At 41.7% G+C, this 18,954-nt stretch overlaps 2 protein-coding genes across 4 annotated transcripts in view; one reads left to right on the top strand and one right to left on the bottom strand.

Moving 5' to 3' along the window:
• The window catches only part of TDRD3 (tudor domain containing 3), an 87,387-nt gene extending 71,223 nt beyond the window's left edge, over window positions 1–16,164 (bottom strand). For all 3 annotated transcript variants that reach the window (XM_081326485.1, XM_081326483.1, XM_081326484.1), the window contains exon 1: window positions 15,119–16,164. In XM_081326485.1, the coding sequence (XP_081182611.1) occupies window positions 15,119–15,159 (41 nt within the window). In that variant the 5' untranslated portion in view covers window positions 15,160–16,164. The remainder of the gene's footprint in view (window positions 1–15,118) is intronic.
• Window positions 16,165–17,802: 1,638 nt separating this feature from the next.
• The window catches only part of DIAPH3 (diaphanous related formin 3), a gene marked incomplete at its 5' end in the record, with an annotated part of 111,965 nt that continues 110,813 nt past the window's right edge, over window positions 17,803–18,954 (top strand). Inside the window, one exon of the mRNA XM_081326410.1 lies at window positions 17,803–17,961. Within this exon, the coding sequence (XP_081182536.1) occupies window positions 17,803–17,961 (159 nt within the window). The remainder of the gene's footprint in view (window positions 17,962–18,954) is intronic.

An 18,954-nucleotide genomic window follows, 5' to 3' on the forward strand; every position in this document is an offset into this window, starting at 1 on the left:
TTAGAATATATGAGAGATGAGATACAGTTTTAAATCAGTACTGACTGGTTTAAATTTAGTCAGCAATTCAGCAACACCGTTAATGATAAAGCCAGTAGTGTCAGATTTATACCACTGCTAAGGGCCAACAACGCTGAGCTATCGGTAACAAGGGTGGCACTTCATAAATATATTTTGTAGAGCATTCAGCTATGCTAGTAAAAGCTGAAAAACAGTAATAGCTCCATCTGGAACTATGAGATTTGCCAATTTGTTCAACTGCCCTGATTCCAGATGTGGACAAGCAGTACAGGGAAAAATACAAGAAGCCTCAAATTAACTTTCCAGACATATAAATAGCATATTGCATGACCTATAATTTAAGCTGAAACTGTTTAAAAGCTAAGAGACAGGCAACCTGCAGCAATAATGTCCAAAAACTGACTGTAAAAAAGGGAAGTGTATTTTACCCAAGGGCTTGTAGCAGGAAACCGGAAATTATTAGCCCTTATCACAAAGAGAAGGTTATGTAGGAAGAAGATTTGGTGCAAGTTACCAAGACAATTTGAGCTAAGGCTGAGTAAGTCTGGTTACTTCTACCCACTTCCGTAGAATATAAGCATGGAGTGTGCTCAATGATGGAGAAATTAGAAGTCAACTCAGCTCTTCTTTCTTATTAAGTATATGGTAAAAAGCTTGAGAGAGGGAGAAATCCATAAAATTAAAAAGGACAATGGAAAGAAACAAAGATCAGAATAACAGAATAACAGACTTGGAAGGGACTTTGGAGGTCTTCTAGTCCAACCTCCAGCTCAAGCAGGAAATCCTATATCACTGTAGACAAATAGTTGTCCAAACCCTTCTTAAAAACCTCCAGTGTTGGAGCACCCACAACTTCTGGAGGCAAGCAGTTCCACGGATTAATTGTCCTCCTTGTCAGGAAGTTTCTCCTTAGTTCTAGGTTGCTTCTCTCCTTAATCAGTTTCCATCCGTTGTTTCTTGTTCTGCCTTCAGATGTTTTAGAGAATAGCTTGACTCCCTCTTCTTTGGGGCAGCCCCTGAGATATTGGAAGGCTGTTATCATGTCCCCCCTCATCCTTCTTTTTCTTAAACTACTAGACATAAGAAAGTTATCAGAATTCTTAGAAAACAACTAAAATCAGTAAAAAAGAAATGCTATTTGCTTTGGATAAATTTTATCTTGTATGGAATAAGGAACATAAAACCCAAACCAATATATTGCCAGATTAGAAATACAGTAATCCTCAAAGTTAAGACCACTTCAGGGAGGGAGGCAGAGAATTTTAATTACATTACAGTTTACTCTTTTTAATTGGCATTTATTTTTATGATGATATCCGTGGAGGACATTAAAAAGGAACAAAAATGATTGTCTACAGGAAAGCAATACCTTTAATGGGCCCATAAAATGATGTTCAAGGTTTCAATATCTTAATGATTCTTCTGTCAAGCTAAATTATAAATGCGAAGAAAAAAATGGCATATTGCCTTATTTAGCTGTAAACTTTTTTTTAAAAAAACTACAAAAGACTACTGTATGTGAGCTGCAAAATACTAGATGAACAACAGATGGCAGCAGAAAGTTAGAATGTTAGTATCCCTTTGCTGCCATCTCATGATCTTCCAAGGGTTTGCAATGCAGATTGACAGTCCTATACCAAAGTGCCTAGCTCCGTAGTTGTTACCAACCTCCCACCGCACCCAATTTTTATATCTGGCTTCCATTTATCAAATAACTAGATAACATGTTTTTTTTTTAAATTCAAAAGTTTTAAACTAGAACTTTAAAGGGTAAATTAATAGCAACAGAGTTCACTTTATTTGCATAGTCAAACAAATCACAATACACATTTATATCTACAGTCAGATCCATATCTTTAAGAGAAATGGAGACATCCTTAAGAGATTACTGAAAAAGGATTAAAATATAATTCTAGTCTGGTTAAGAAAAATCAGGCTGCTGGATAAAACGAGGATAGCTTGATAAAATTTTGCACTTTTATTTTTTTTAAGACTATAGCAATAATGAGTTTTATGGTTAAGGCACCAGACTACAAACCAGGAAACAGCGGGTTCCAGTCCTACCTTAGGCAGGAAAACCACCTAAGTCAGGGGTCTTCAAACTTGGCCCTTTTATGACTTGTGGACTTCAACTCCCAGAATTCCTCAGCCAGGTACCTGGCTGAGGGATTCTGGGAGCTGAAGTCCACAAGTCATAAAAGGGCCAAGTTTGAAGACCCCTGTCTTAAATCTAACAAACAAAATGGAGGCTGGCTGAGGAATTCTGGGAGTTGAAGTCCACAAGTCATAAAAGGGCCAAGTTTGAAGACCCCTGTCTTAAATCTAACAAACAAAATGGAGGCTGGCTGAGGAATTCTGGGAGTTGAAGTCCACAAGTCATAAAAGGGCCAAGTTTGAAGACCCCTGTCTTAAATCTAACGAACAAAATGGAGGCTGGCTGAGGAATTTTGGGAGTTGAAGTCCACAAGTCATAAAAGGGCCAAGTTTGAAGACCCCTGTCTTAAATCTAACGAACAAAATGGATGCTGGCTGAGGAATTCTGGGAGTTGAAGTCCACAAGTCATAAAAGGGCCAAGTTTGAAGACCCCTGCTCTAGGTGACTTTGGGCCAATCACATTGTCTCAGCCCAATTCACCTCACAGGATTGTGGTTGTTGTTGTGAGGAAAATAAGAGGAGAAAGAAATATCAGGCCTGTTTGCTGCTTTATTTATAAAAAATAAAGGTGGGATAACAACAAATAAATAATAGTCCTGTAATAGCGTGGACTACTGTTGCATGTAAAATAAGAACACATGTTTTAAAGATTGAGTTTTTGTATCATTAAATAAGAAAAATTACCAATACGTTTAGCATCATTTCAGGCAAGCCAAAATATCAACCATTAATTTCAAACAAACCAATTGGACTAAGATGAAAATCTATTCCATAGGGCTTCATTCTATACTAATAAGGCATTTCAATAGTGTTTGCCAACAGAGGTTTGTGTGTGTGTGTGTGTGTGTGTGTGTGTGTGTGTGTGTGTGTATGGGGTACATGATATTTCAGTCAACCTAGCTATAAGAATCCGATTGCCTGGTATCACCATTCCTGTAAAATATATGATAAGAAAAAAAATTAAGGATGGAACTATTATGTTTTATAATAACAATATTTGTTCCATTGGATTTCTGGCAAATTTGTTAAAATAGCTGGCCGCCATTACTTTAAAATAATGTGTGCTATTTTATTTCACACACACACACACACACACACACACAATTTGCTTTATTTGAGTAAACATAATTTCAAACATAGTAAGACATACTACTCTGGTACATTAACTGTTCTAAGAACAATTTATCTTGCAGCTGTTTTATGTTTTTTTACTACATTTGAAGTTCAGACCACGATACACCCTCTAATTTTGTTAGAAAATATGAAGCTTAAACAATAAAATACATCTCACCACTGATTTTCATTAATGTTATAAGTGAAGATCAATAATACATTAAAATATGACCATTATTGCAGATATACAAATATGCCATTTTTTTTCAATTCCTGAAACTTTCACTAATTGGCTGAGAGAAGGCTTCTATCACATACTAGTTTAGGTTAAAATGGAATTATGTATGTGATTAGTGTCATAGGATTACAATTATGGTCTTGGCATGTACATATCAAGCTGAATGTACCAAAAGCATATTAGTCTGGATAGAGCATGTTATGAAACAAACCAACACTTGTGTTTTCCTAATTTGGTTTTAGGGTTTTAGCACGTAGGATCAACACAGCTGAACAATAATTTCTCTTCCAGTCTAACAATCTTCTTCCTTAAATACAGTCTTCCCCATTATTTTTTCATTTTTTCTCTGATCCCAAAGTTCCTTCTACAACTAAATCTTATTTTACTTTATTTTTTTTTTAATCTCACCCATTAACTTCACTTTTTCTACCTACAGTGTCATCAGTTTAAACTTTTCCCGCCTTTTTTTTCCTTTTCAACCCAACTTCTGGAGATGTAGGTCTAGTCAAATGCAAGTGACACCAATCAGTTCACGCTTAGAGTCAATGACAAGTAACGCAGCAAATAAGCCCGATCAATCAATAAATGGCATTATTGGGGCTTGCTCTGAACTTCACTGAGAAGCTCAACAACCCTAAAGTTGAACCAGGAGTTACATGTATTCTCTAATGTTGTAAAAAAGTGATCGCTAAAGAAGAATGACACCACATTGGTTCTAATATGCTGGTTGAGCTCCGGATGGCGCCCGACCTTTGCTCCTTCCGACACGATCTGAAGACTTATTTGTTCAAACAAGCCGGCCTGGCCTGATGGGGGATGGGTTGGGATTTTATTGTTGTTTTAAATGTATTTAATTTATTGTTGTTGCTTGGGCATTTCGTTTAATTCTTTTTTAACTTTTGTAATTTCGTATTTTATATGTTTGCCCTGTTCACCGCCCTGAGTCCTTCAGGAGAAGGGTGGTATACAAATAAAATTAATAATAATAATAATAATAATATTCCCAATTTTCCCCAACGCTCTTCTAGCACTGATGAGGTTACCTAGTTTGGGAATGAAACGTCTGCACGAAAATAACCAAGCTCAGAAAGAGTCAAGGGTCCCACATTCCCAACTCTATTCTTGGTCCATGTAGGGGTCAAAAAAGGAAAAACCAAGGAGAGGCGTAAGATTTCTATTTAACAATAATGATAATAATGATGATGATGATGATGATGATGAAGATAATAATAATAAAATAAAGTTGGAAGGGACCTTATAGGTCATCTAGTCCAACCCCCTGCTCAGGCAGAAAACCCTACGCCATTTCTTCATCCTCTCCACAGAGATAATTCATTTATACAGACACTTTCTGCAGATGTTCCTCAACATAAAATCGTTTAGTGACCGCTGAAAATGACAATGACACTGAAAAAAGTGTTTTTCACACTTCCGACCACTGCAGCATCCCCATGGTCACGTGATCGCTTGGCCACTGACTCGTACTGCACTGTCCCAGGGTCATGCGATCCCCCTTTTGCCACCTTCTGACACGCAAAGACCACGGGGGAAGCTCGATTGACTTAACAACCGTGTTGCTAACTTAATAACCAAGGCGATTCACCAAACCACTGTGGAAAATAAGGTCGTAAAAGGGGGTTCAAACTCACTTAACAACTGTCTTGCTTAGCCACAGGAAGTTTGGGCTGACTTGTGTTTTGAACGGGCTGCCCAAAAGTGCAAAAGCTTTGCTCTAACTCTCCTTCCCCCCACCTGACAATTCTGTTTATCCTCGCACGGAGCGAGTATAACCCAGCTACCAAATCTATAATAGTAATAATAGAGTTGGAAGGGACCTTGGAGGTCTTCTAGTCCAACCCCCTGCTCAGGCAGGAATCTAGTGTCTTTCCACTGGACAAGTTCGTAGACGTGCTTATATAGTTGTGCATGGGTGTGCATCAGAGTAGTGCTGGTGTTGCTCCGTCTATTGTACAGAAATTGCCTCAATTTTCCATCGTTTTCTGTAGCGCAGTTATTCCTACTTGTCCTATAAAAGCTCTAACCAGAACTAAGTAATTAAGTAATTATTTGGAATAGAATAGAGCTGGAAGGGACCTTGGAGGTCTTCTAGTCCAGCCCCCCGCTCAAACAGGACAACCTATACCATCTCAGACAAGTGACTGCCCAGTCTCTTCTTAAAAACTTCCAGTGATGGAGCATCCATGATTTCTGGAGGCTAGCTGTTCCACTAGCTGATTGTCCTCACTGTCAGGAATTTTCTCCTTAATTCTAAGTTGCGTCTCTCTTTGGTCAGTTTCCATCCATTGTTTCCTGTCCTGCTGTCTGGTGCTTTGGAGAATAATTTGATGCCCTCTTTTGTGGCGGCCCCTGAGATACTGGAACACTGCTATCATGTCACCCCTCACCCTTCTCTTCGTTAAACTACACATACCCAATTCCAGCAACCGTTCCCTATATGTTTTAGCCTCCAGTCCCCTAATCATCTTTGTTGCTCTTCTCTGTGCTCTTTCTAGAGTCTCGACATCTTTTTTACATCGTGGTGACCAAAACTGGATGCAGTATTCCAGGTGTGGCCTTACCAAGGCATTGTAAAGTGGTATTAGTACTTTACGTGATCTTGATTCTATCCCTCTGTTAATGCAGCCTAGCACTGTGTTGGCTTTTTTGGCAGCTGCAGCACACTGCTGGCTCATACGAGATCTATTGGACAAAGTATCTCAGATAATTCTGAACTGAGGAATACTACTACTACTACTACTACTAAAGAACTTGAAAGGACCTTAGGATTAGGGGACCTTATGTAGTCTAGCAAGCCCTCTTCTTGAATGTCCCTCATTTCCCAATTATTCCTCAATAAGAGGGAGCTGAGATCAACTCCCAATGGATACTTTTTCCTGCTCTTTATTCAGGCAGGCGGTGATAAAAAGTGCTGGAAAAACTGCCTGTGCCGGGCTTATTAAAGCCTCGGGTGTAATTGTGCTCCAGGTACAAATGTATCTACTACAACAGGGGTCCTCAACCTTGGCAACTTTTAAGACTTGCTGGCTGAGGAATTCTGGAGCTGAAGTCCACAAGTCTTAAAAGTTGCCAAGGTTGAGGACCCCTGTTCTACAACGCGGCTAGTCCTCCATTTTACAACAGTTTGTATAGTGGACATTCGAAGGTACGACACTGAAAAAAAGAGACTTAGGACCGTTTTTCACACTTATGACCATTGCAGCATCCTCCCCCCACCCCTCCCCGGTCATGAGATCAAAATTCAGCTGCTTGGCCACCGACTCGTATTTATGACGGTTGTAGTGTCCTGGGGTCATGTGATCAGCTCTTCCAAGCCTCTGACCAGGAAAGTCAATGGGGCAAGCCAGATTCACTGAACGCTTGTTAAGCGTTACTAACTTAACAACTGCAGGGATCCATGGCAAGAAAGGTCGCAAAATGGGGATAACTCGCTTAACTGTCTCGCTTAGCAACAGGAATTTTAGGCTTAGTTGTGGCGGTAAGTCGAGGTGTAACTTTAGTGTCTCCAGCTGGATGCTGTCCAAGGTTTTCAGAGGACCTCAAATGCAGAGGGCTGGAGGACCGGAGGGAAGGAGAGCAGCTTCAAAATTGATGGGCGTGTGCACGCGCACAAGGTCACGCACACTGGTGCGGCACTAGCAGCCCTGTTCACGCATGCAGCATGCGCTGGCACTGTGTGCATGTGTGAACAGCCATGCACCCCCCACAGCAGCTAGTGGCCTGTTCGTGCATGAGCGAACAGGCCGCACAAACCACCCGGGCTAGTGGGGCATAACCAAATGGGCTGCAGAAACCCGCCCTGCACTAACATCCCCATGTGCACCCGCATGCATGCACAAACAGGGCTACGGGCACTAGCAGGAGTGTGTGTGGGCGGGAATTCACACCCACCCTTGCACACATTGGCCAGCCGTTTCCATGGCCTGCTGGCCAAGAGCCCATGGCCCGGTCCCAGGCCACAGACCATAGATTAGGGACCCCCCGCTCAAATGGACTCTGCTGTGATAAAATCAATTAATGAATACTGATTACCATCTGAATTTCTGGTCAAGCCAGGACACACATTTGACAGACAACGCAACCCTAGCCAACCTAGCAACTCAGGCAGAAACCTGAAAACCGACTCCAGCTTCATTCTCACCAATTACTATATACTCCTGTTTAAATTGGATTACATTTTAATCCACTGTGATGAAAGACGGTTGTGCATAATGTCTATGGAGTCCCAATGATGGTTTTCCACGAGGCAACTGGACTTTCTTGTTTTTGTCTGAACACGTTTTGCTTCCCATCCAAGAAGCTTCTTCAGAAGCTTCTTCAGAAGCTTCTTCAGAAGCTTCTTCAGAAGCTTCTTCAGAAGCTTCTTAGACGAGAAGCGAAAAGTCTTCCGAGAAAAACCAGAAAAGTCCAGTTGGGTCTCGTGGAAAAGCATCGTTGGGATAACTATGACCTGGATGACTGAGAATCTCCATCGACAATATCGATGGGGGTTCTTCTTCAACCAGGTCCCAAAAGTGCTTTTATTTTAAAGGAAACTGGGCTTTGTGATTTTATTCTACTTCTCATCGAAAAACTGTCCTCAGTTCTAACTGGAGGGGAATAGAAGGAATTTATACTCTGCAGTCAGTCTGTTGTTGGCATTCTGAAACTACTAGTGGCTAATCTTCCTATTAACTCTATCAACATCTAGATCATTTCTACAAGAAAGGGTTGGAATCAGTACGAAGTCTGGCACGTTACAAAGTGTGAAATTATGGTGATTTCAAGACAGGAAGTTATTGAATGGTATTTCAAAGCCTAATTCCCAATCAAAATCCTTTATAATCAAGGCCACCTCAATAACAAAGCTAATTAAAATACATCAGAATCATCGACAGGTATCAAAATGAGTGTTATGTCTAACCGTAAGTTGTCTAGAGGAGATATTATTGTGGCATTGTGCAGATGCCATTTAAATCCATGTTCGTTTGAAGTTATCTCATGCCTAATGGAATATAAACTGCAAGGATGTGGTAATCACAAGAACTATAGGGTGAAAGAGTAAAGTGGATGCTAAGAGCTGCAGCTACTGGAATATTTTTATAAAAAAAATTAAGAGTGTCTTCTTTTTTAATCCGAGAGGACAGTTGAAAACTTTTTCAGAATTAGAGCTATAGATTTTTTAAAAAACAAAAACATTATCTGTTCTGCTATTCTTGAGCCATTTATGGATAACTTTTACGTATTTAATAACATGTTATATAATAATTTGACACCTACTTGGTTATAACAGAGAAGGCCACTATAAATGGAGTTACTTTGCTTGATTTAAAGTTCTGCATAAAAAATATAAGCATTTATAAATTGAAGACACTAAAATCTAATTTCACTGTGTGTGTTTCTGAGGAGGAGGTTTAAACCACAAAAGGTAAACTGCTTTTTCTGACATATTATCCATTTATAGCTACTGAGCAGGTTCATTGTTTGTATGAGGAGGGGTTTAGCCAAGTCTGCATATAAAGCAGAAAAATGAGATGAAACCTGCAAAATTTAATACTTACAAATGCCCTTAAAGCCAATAAAAAGCTAAAGAGCATCCGATTTTTGGCAGCACCGATGACAACGAAAAATAAAAATTATCGTGAAGAGTTCAAGTTCATCTGAGAAAACATAGAATCATGTCTAATTTTTAAAGAATGTACACCAGACTTCAACCTGAGGTTTCTCAAAGTGATGTACAGCACAATTAAATTTTGCGAAAGGTTTTGACTTTTAAAACTTTATCAGAGTTACAGTGTGAGCATTATTACTTCAAGCACTTGTTGTTTTTTTTAAAAAAGAGACTCAGTTATCAAAAAGAGACAGATGCCTACTGCCTCTCCTTCAGAAAAAAAAGAGGTGTCTTAAGAGTTCTGCAGGGAAAAATCAGGAAGAAAGAGACACGTTTCAGCCTTTTAAAATTAAAATACATATTGGCCTTCTTTACCCTGCCGCTTTCTGAGGCTTTCAATCAGAGCGCTTAGATTCTCATGCCTGGAACTGCCAGAAGGAAATTTTGGCATAAAGGAGAATTTGTGAAAGAAGGCCGCAAGGATAAAAGTCCACACAGGAGATAATTTATTTATTTATTTCATTTTTTTAATTTATTTTTTTATTACATTTATATCCCGCCCTTCTCCGAAGACTCAGGGCGGCTTACAAGCTTAGCAGTAGCCTTCATTCTATGTATATGCCTGCTTGTTAGGGCTTTCACACACACACACCCCAAGCGGCATTATTACAAAGTCAGCTTAATTGCCCCCAACAATCTGGGTCCTCATTTTACCTACCTCGGAAGGATGGAAGGCTGAGTCAACCTTGAGCCTGGTGGGACTCGAACCTGCACTAATTGCAGGCAGCTGGTGTTACTTAAGGAGGCATTAGCCCACTGCTCCACCAAGGCTCAATTTGAGGGGAATGTGGATTATAATGTGCAAATACAGCAGTCTCAAAATCCAAGGACAGGTAGTCCTCCAGTTGCGACCGCAGCTGAGCCCAAAAGTTATGTTGCTAAGTGAAACATTTGTTAAGCCAGTTTGTCCCATTTCATGACTTTTCCTGACACAGTATGTTAAGTGAATCGTCGCATTTGTTAAGCTATTAACACGGTTGGTTAAGTGAATCTTTGCTTGCTGGAAGGTTGCAAAAGCAGATCACCTCTCTCTCTCTCTCTCTCTCTCTCTCTCTCTCTCTCACACACACACACACACACACACACACACACCCACACCCAGGACACTGCGACCGTCGTAAACACGAACCACTTCGCAAGCAATTGAATTCTGATATATATTTTATTAATTTCTTTTAACATAATCAGCATTAGTATTTGGTAAACAGCGTGTTGTCCGGGTTTATACTTATAAACCACCAATAACAATTTGTTTCTATAATTCCATACTTCCCATAGTGGCTTTCCTTGATTTTCTCTTCCTTCTTCCCACAATATTCTCTTTTATCAACCTTAAATTAGTACATTTCTTAGTATTTTAGTAGATGACAACAGAATATAAGCCTTTTTCTAAATACTGAGTCGATGGCCAAGCAATGGAATTTTGACCACATGACCCGTGGGGATGCTGTCACGGTCGTAAGCGTGAGAAACGGTCGTAAGTCCGCTTTTTTCAGTGCCTTCGTAACTTTTTTTTTATTAAAAAGTTTTACAATACATTTTATCTTTAACAAACCAAAAAAAAAGAAAAAACCCCTCCCAACCCCCTCCCCTCCCACCCTCTTCCCCCTCCCCAACCCTCCCCAACCCCTCCCTCCCTTTCCCCTCCCCCCCCACTTCCCAGAGCAAAATACAGGGTATAAAAATACTAACAATTATAATCTAACTTACGCAAACTATCCTAAACTATTTAAACTATCAAACTTTAACTCATGTAGGTAAACTCCAAACATATATATATATATCATATCAATAAATATACAAATACAAAATAATACTTTCCAGTCTAATACCAAAACACAGAGTATAAAAATACAAACAATCATAATCTAACTTACGCAAACAATCCTAAACTATTTAAACTATCAAACTTTAACTTTAAATTCCAAACTTTAAATTCCAAACATACATATATATATCAATGATTATTCAAATACAAGTGCCTTCGTAACTTTGAGCGGTCACTAAATGAAGTGTTGTGAGTCAAGCACCACCAGCATTTCCTTGACTTTAAAAGTCTCCTTAAAGGAGACTTGAATGCTTGGATGATTTCAGGGACACGTCCATGGAGATTTTCCTTGGGACAAAAAAAAAAAGCAACAAAAAAAACCGTTCCATTTTTCTGCAATATTTTTTAGTTTCCCGGCTGACATTTTTCAGTCCGTGCTAACTTGGCCACTAGAGGAACTGTGGCCTTAAGTCGAGGACCACCCGTACGGAACTGATGTTAAAACAGAGCAGAAAATTGACGGAAAAGAGAAGCGGTAAAACTGGGGCTTGCAGTAAAGCAAACCGGTTTAACAGATCTCAATTTCGAGCAGATTTTGGCTTTAAATCTGCTAGCCCCGGGGAGTCGTTCTGGGTTGTGATAGGCTGGGTTTGTGGCCTCCGAAAGCATTTTTTTTTTAAGCTCTCAGATCAGCCCGTTTTTTCCGACCTCATCTCCCAGGCTCTGTTTCAGTGCCAAGAGTGGTGGGATTCAATCCACCCGTTTGGCCCTCAGTCCAGTTCACTCTGGTTTGGCTTGGTCGCTCAACAGCGAGACCCTGGTGAAGCGGGCACGGCAGCGCCTGCATTTTCTGCGTCGCATGAGAAAAGCACATCTTCCTTCCCCTGTCCTGACCACTTTCTACAGGGGGACGATCGAGAGCATCCTGTCATACAGCATCACGGTCTGGTTTGGAAGCATCTCTGCTTCCGACAGGAAGGCGGTGCAGAGAGTGGTGAGGACAGCTGAAAAGATCATTGGCAGTTCTCTCCCTTCCATCCAGGACGTAGCACCGAAGCGTTGCTTGAACAGGGTTCATAAGATTATCTGGGACGCTACACACCCTCTTCACGACCTGTTTTCCTTGTTCCCTTCTGGGAGGAGGGGGCTCCGTGGTATCCGAAGCAGAACATCCAGGTTCAGTCACAGTTTTGTCCCATACAGTATTAACTTATGAACTCTCAAGCTTCCTCCTTCTGTTATGTATTCAAGATGGACAGTGATTAATATTTATATGTTAATTATACGTAAGGGTATAGGTCTATACATATGTTGTATATAAAGGTAAAGGTTCCCCCGCACATGCGTGCTAGTCGTTTCCCACTCTAGGGGCCGGTGCTCATCTCCGTTTCAAAGCCGAAGAGCCAGCGCTTGTCCGAGGACGTCTCCGTGGTCATGTGGCCGGCATGACTAGATGCCAAAGGAGCACGGAACGCTGTTCCCCTCCCACCGTAGCGGTCCCTATTTTTCTACTTGCATTTTTACATGCTTTCGAACTGCTAGGTTGGCAGAAGCTGGGACGAGTAACAGGCACTCACTCTGTTACGCGGCACTCGGGATTCAACCCGCCAAACTGCCGACCTTCTGATCGACAAGCTCAGCGTCCTAACCCACTGAGCCACCGCGTCCCTTATGTTGTATATAGTATGTCTTAAATGAGTATTATGTATGTGTACAGTTTGAGAGCAAGCAACTAAATTTCATTTTTAAGGTGTGTCGTTGTGCCCACGGGGGGGGGGAAAGGGCAATAAAGGTGATCTAATCTTGTTCTAGATTAACCTAAATGCCTCTATGGGAGAAAATGTTGGCTTCCAAGAATTGTACCAATTCGGTTAGTGACCGTTCAGAGTCACTGGGAAAAAAAAAGCTGACTTACGACTGTTTTTCAGAGTTACGAAATTTCCAGCATCCCCTTGGTCATGTGATCAAAATCCCGACGCTGGGCAAACAGGGTTCATATTTATGACCCGTTGCTTGCGGTGTCTCAAGGTCACGCGATCCCCTTGGGCGGCCTTCCCTGCCAGCAAAGCCAAGGGGCAAAGGCAGATTCGCTTAACAACCAGGTCACCAACCAATCAACTGCAGGGAGGAAAGGTCGTAAAATGGGGCAAAATTTCACGTAACCACAGAAATTTGGGGGGCTTAATTGTGGCGATACGTCGCGAGTCAAGGACTGCCTGTATACAACCGATGAATCCATTGACTGAAGCCGAGGGTTATTGTGATTATCAAGCAGCTGACGCACTGATTGCATATATGGATTTGCAAAGCAAATAAAATGTGTTTTTCTCTCCATCCTTTGCATAGGAAGGAGAGCAACTTGCAAGACGCATTTGGTTGAAGCTTTCAGTTTATGTAGCTGCTTTAGGACACTCTGAAAGCTTTTAGCAGTGGTTGAGTTGGATCCACTGGTTGGATCCAGGCCTGGTGCATCAGAGTTCCCGCTTGGCTCCATTATCACAAATCGTCGCCCGTAAATCAAAAGCCATTTGGAAGGGAGGCTAATGTTAAAACATTGTTTAAAAAATGAGTAGCGCTGGGCTCTGAAATTTAAGACACGACGCAACTGGGAAAGGTGCAACTCACACATCCACACACGTTTGGCTCTGTTACTGTACGATATGAAAACCCAACCAACTGGAAAGGGTGCAAGCTACATTAAAATGCATTTGGTTCTGTTATTAAATCATATAAGCCTTGGTGGAGCAGTGGGCTAATGCCTCCTTAAGTAATACCAGCTGCCTGCAATTAGTGCAGGTTCGCGTCCCACCAGGCTCAAGGTTGACTCAGCCTTCCATCCTTCCGAGGTAGGTAAAATGAGGACCCAGATTGTTGGGGGCAATTAAGCTGACTTTGTAATAATGCTGCTTGGGGTGTGTGTGTGAAAGCCCTAACAAGCAGGCATATACATAGAATGAAGGCTACTGCTAAGCACATTGGTTTGTGTTTAAATTGTAAGCCGCCCTGAGTCTTCGGAAAAGGGCGGGATATAAATGGGATTAAAATAAAAAAATAAATAAAATATAAAAGCACACCACCCAACTGGAAAGGGTGCAACCTACATTAAAATGCATTTGGCTGTATATAAAACCCAACTGGAAAGCGTGCGACATTAAAATATATTTGGCCTTATTATATTCTACAAAAGCACCACCCAACTGGAAAGGGTGCAACCTACATTAAAAATGCATTTGGCTGTATACAAAGCCCAAATGGAAAGGGTGCAACCTAAACCTACATTAAAATGCATTCGGCTCTGTTATTATAGTATACGGAAACGCAACCCAACTGGAAAGGGTGCAACCCCACATTAAACTGCATTCGGCCCCGTTATGACATTATATTTTATTTATTTTAATTCCATTTATATCCCGCCCTTCTCCAAAGACTCAGGGCGGCTTACAAGCTTAGCAGTAGCCTTCATTCTATGTATATGCCTGCTTGTTAGGGCTTTCACACACACCCCCAAGCGGCATTATTACAAAGTCAGCTTAATTGCCCCAACAATCTGGGTCCTCATTTTACCTACCTGGGAAGGATGGAAGGCTGAGTCAACCTTGAGCCTGGTGGGACTCGAACCTGCACTAATTGCAGGCAGCTGGTGTTACTTAAGGAGGATGCAACACACATCCACAGGGATTCGGCTCTGTCCTGCTCTTTTTATTATTTATTATCCCGTCCTGCCTTCTTCTGAGGGTCCTTTCTCTGTTGAAGTGCGCCTGGGCATCTCCCCGTGGTCTCCCATCCCAGCCCCAGAATGTGACTGACAGCATCTGTGCCCACCTTGTCTACTGCAAGGTTTTCCGGGGGAAACAACTATGGGAGTAACTAGAAGGGCAACGAAGCACAACACGTTTTGTTTATTCAAACGCCTCTCGAACACAACACAAATCTCCTCCTCAGCCTTTCCAGAGGGTGTCGCCCATCCAAGGACGGACCGGGGCCGACCCTGCTTAGCTTTAGCTGACCTCCCTCTCGCCGAGAGGAAGGCGCCACCGCTCCCCCCTCCCTACCGGACAGCGGCCTCCGCGGCAAGACACCGGCCGTCCGGAGAGCGAACCGTCCGGCAGGCATCCCCCAGCCCGGCCCGGAGACCCTCCGACCCCAGCAACTCACCAGCCCGACTCGGAGAGGGTCGCGGCCGCCGGGTCAGCCATGGCGGTTCCTCCGCCGCCGCCGCCGCCTCCTCCTGCTCCCCCCACCCCGCGCAGGGAAACCGAGGCACGGTGGCCGGCGAGGGTCAATCCCGAAAGCGTTTCTCTCCCCCGTAAGTTATATGTATATATATTTAAAAAAAAACGAGGGGGAAGACCCAGCCCCCTCGGCCTCGCTCAGGCTGCCGGAAGTCCGCGGCTCCCGACGCCAGCCTGTGCGCGCCGCCTCCCTTTTCCGCTTCCGCCCGGAGGCCAGAGAGTCTCCTCCGGCGGGCGGGAGCGCGGCTGCCCCTGGCGGCTCCTGGAGGAACGGCGCCCGCCTTGGAGCATTGAAGAGCGTTTGCGGCAGGTCCGGGCGGCACAGTAGGAAAAACCTGAAATGAGCCTTTTTTTTCCCCCATGATGCTGGTTGCTTTTTCCACTATTAAATAGTGGGAAATAGTGACTGTTTGCTGCATGCAGAATTCCACCCCCTTTGTCCTTCTTATATCCTGCCTTTTTCCCCAGGAGAATGGAATAGAATGGAATAAAGAAAATAGAAGAGAATTAGAATAGAACAATAGAATAAAGAAAATAGAACAGACTAGAATAAAGAAAATTAATAATAGAATAGAATAGAATAGAATAGAATAGAATCAAGAAAATAGAATAGAACAGAATAGAATAGAGCAGAATAGAATCAAGAAAATAGAATAGAATAGAACAGAATAGAATCAAGAAAATAGAATAGAACAGAACAGAATAGAATAGAGCAGAATAGAATAGAATCAAGAAAATAGAATAGAATAGAATAGAATAGAATAGAATAGAATAGAATAGAATAGAATAGAAGAAAGAAAATAGAATAGAATAGAATAGAAGAAAGAAAATAGAATAGAACAGAATAGAATAGAATAGAATAGAATAGAACAAAGAAAATAGAACAGAATAGCAAAAATAGAATCTTTATTGTCACTTTAAATGTACACGAATCAGTATACATTAAAATGAAATTGTGTTGTATTCAGCTCCCCCCAAAAATACCATTATGCATATACCCACATACACCCACGTATATGAAGCACAGAAATAAACACAGTCTAGTTCAGGTGTATATGTATACGTGGCAAAGTATGTCAAATCCATGGAGAAAGCCTGCTTCCAAATCACACACACACACACACACCGGCCCCTGAGAGTCTCTGCGGCTTAGGATGGACTCAAACCCGGCACTTTGGATCCAAATGCAACATGGGTTCTTTCTCTTAGTGTCCCTGATTTCTTTTCCGGGCTGTGTTGCAAAACATGCCCCAGTGGGTTTAATGTGGATTTCTGCAGGATTTGCTTGCCTTTTCCCCATCAGCCTCTTCTCTCACTTTCCTTGTCTCCAAATCATGCTTCAAGATTTTGTGCCATTCCATCTGCACACTTTGAAAATGGCAATAATAAATAACAAAAATGGTATAATAAATAATAAAACTCATCTGGTAATTACTTTACAACCTCCTTGGCAAGTTCACACCTTTATTTATTTAAAAAAAAGCATTCAAAGAAACAGCTTTGAATAAACACTTGGTCCATTGAAATAAACATTCCTTTCTCTTGTTCACAGAATGATGATCAGTAACAATTTCCTCTACCACATCCGTGAAGCATTTTTGTGCATATGTACCGTATAGTCGCAGCTTATTAAACCATCACTATTATACTGTTGAAGGAAAAATCTTCATCATGGTTCAGTCCAAGCCAGGAATAAACAACATGGTGACTGCTTTAGGAAGAAGGTTGCAGTTTATGGAAGAGGAGAGCCAGACAGAATGATGGCTCTGGAAGAAAAGAGAGAGACCACATGTAGGGAGTGGGTTTTTATACCCTCTGGAGCTTTTGTTTGGAGTTGTTTCCTGTTCCTGTTTGAGGCTTTGTATTTCCTGTGTGATGTATTCTGACCTGAGGCTGGGTGTGCCCTTTGGCATCTGTGGGTTAATCCTATTATGTCCTGTCTTAGAGTTTGGGTGGGGTATCTAGATTTTAGGTGTCTTTGTCTTCCTAATCTTCTAGTTGGGGTCCTCCAACCTTCCTGCATTTCTACAGAGCTGGTTTCTGCTTGGGGGAGGGAGATTTGGGACTCTTAAGAAAATTGGGCATATTTTCCTGCCTCTTTAAGATCCTTTGAGGAAATATATTTTTCTGCCCTTTTAATATTTCCTTCTCTGGGGTGGGGGCTGACTTTCCAACAATACTCTCTTTAAAATACAGTTCAATTAAGTGGCGAACATCACCTATATTAAACTCCTGTATTAAAAAGGGGCAACATTTCACAAGAGGCAGCCAAAGTGGTGATGAGCACCAGGCAAGTTTGAATCCATTCTCAGCCAGCAAATTGGACGATTCAGTGTGATTCTCTTTTCAGTCAAACTTTTTTGCAAAGGGACAAAAGTTAGAGGAGAAAGTGTTAAGTCTGTAGCCTGGCTCTCCTAAAGGAAGACGAGATACAAATCAAATAAGTCAACAAAGTACTTGAATGCTTTCATGCCATTGCAATGAAAGAGGGCCCTTGCAAAATGCATGAGCCAGGAGCTAAGCATTAGCCCTTCAAATGCGTAAGCAGCTAATTTGCTCTGCTCTGCTAGGGCTCAAATCTGTCCAGGCGGGCATGCACCTTCACCTATGGACTGCCGAGGAGCGCTTTTGAAGCCACAGGTGGCCTTCAAAAAGATACCTTCAAAAAGGCTTCAATACTTTGAGAAGAGCTTGCTTCGCTCCTACTGTGCTTTGCAAATTGCAGCTTTTGGAAAAACCTCTTTGCAAGCTCTAGAAGATTCTCAGGTAATCAATCAGGCCTCAGATAGATTGTGTGGGAAGTCAGTCCCCCAGAGAAGGAAATATTAAAAGGGCAGAAAAATATATTTTCTCAAAGGATCTTAAAGAGTCAGAAAAGCATGCCCAGTTGTTGTTTTTTTTAGCCCCAAGTCTCCCTCCACCAAGCAGAAACCAGCTCTGTAGAAATGCAGATGATCTTGTCAGAAAGACTGGAATCAGGAAGCTGGGATTAGGAAGAAATTAAGACCAAAGAATCAAGACCCAGAGAAGCAGGATATGACCCTTGGGACATAATAGGATTAACCCACCACCATCAGAATACCAGAAGGGCACACCCAGACTCAGGTCAAAATACATGACACAGGAAATACAAAGCCTCAAACAGGAACAGGAAACAACCTCAAGAGCCCCAGAGGGTATAAAAACCCACTCCCTACATGTGCTCTCTCTCTTTTCTTCCAGAGCCATCTTCCTGTCTGGCTCTCCTCTTCAATAAACGGCAACCTTCTTCTTAAAGCAGTCGCCATGTTGTTTATTCCCGGCTTGGACTGATCCATGAGGAAGACTTTTCCTTCAACAATTGTTTAGTCATTTTCCTATGAGACATTAAGGGCTTTTAATGTTTTGTTATTATGGCGTTTGTTTGACTGTTGCACTATCCGAACAGCTAAATATCCACGTATGTATGAGGATGGGCTAGTTTGGCATTTATTCCTAATTCCTAATCAGGTTTCTCTGACCAGAGCATGTGCATCAAAGCTATTTCCAAACATCTGCAATATACGGAGCAGTCGTTTGCCTCTGTATTCACAAATGTGTGCAAAGTCCGATAATTTCTTACATCATTCAAAACCCGATCATAACCTTAATATTCCAGATGGAATATTTCATCTGTGGTGAAATAGACTCCTGCTTGAGTTGAGAATCTCTGAATGTCATCCATAGATTTATTTTTTTAAGTGTGCTTTTAAAATTATTATTTTTTTCAGTTTTCTATTT

The sequence above is a fragment of the Vipera berus genome (assembly GCF_964194415.1).
Source record: "Vipera berus genome assembly, chromosome: 4".
Classification (NCBI taxonomy): Eukaryota; Metazoa; Chordata; class Lepidosauria; order Squamata; family Viperidae; genus Vipera; species Vipera berus.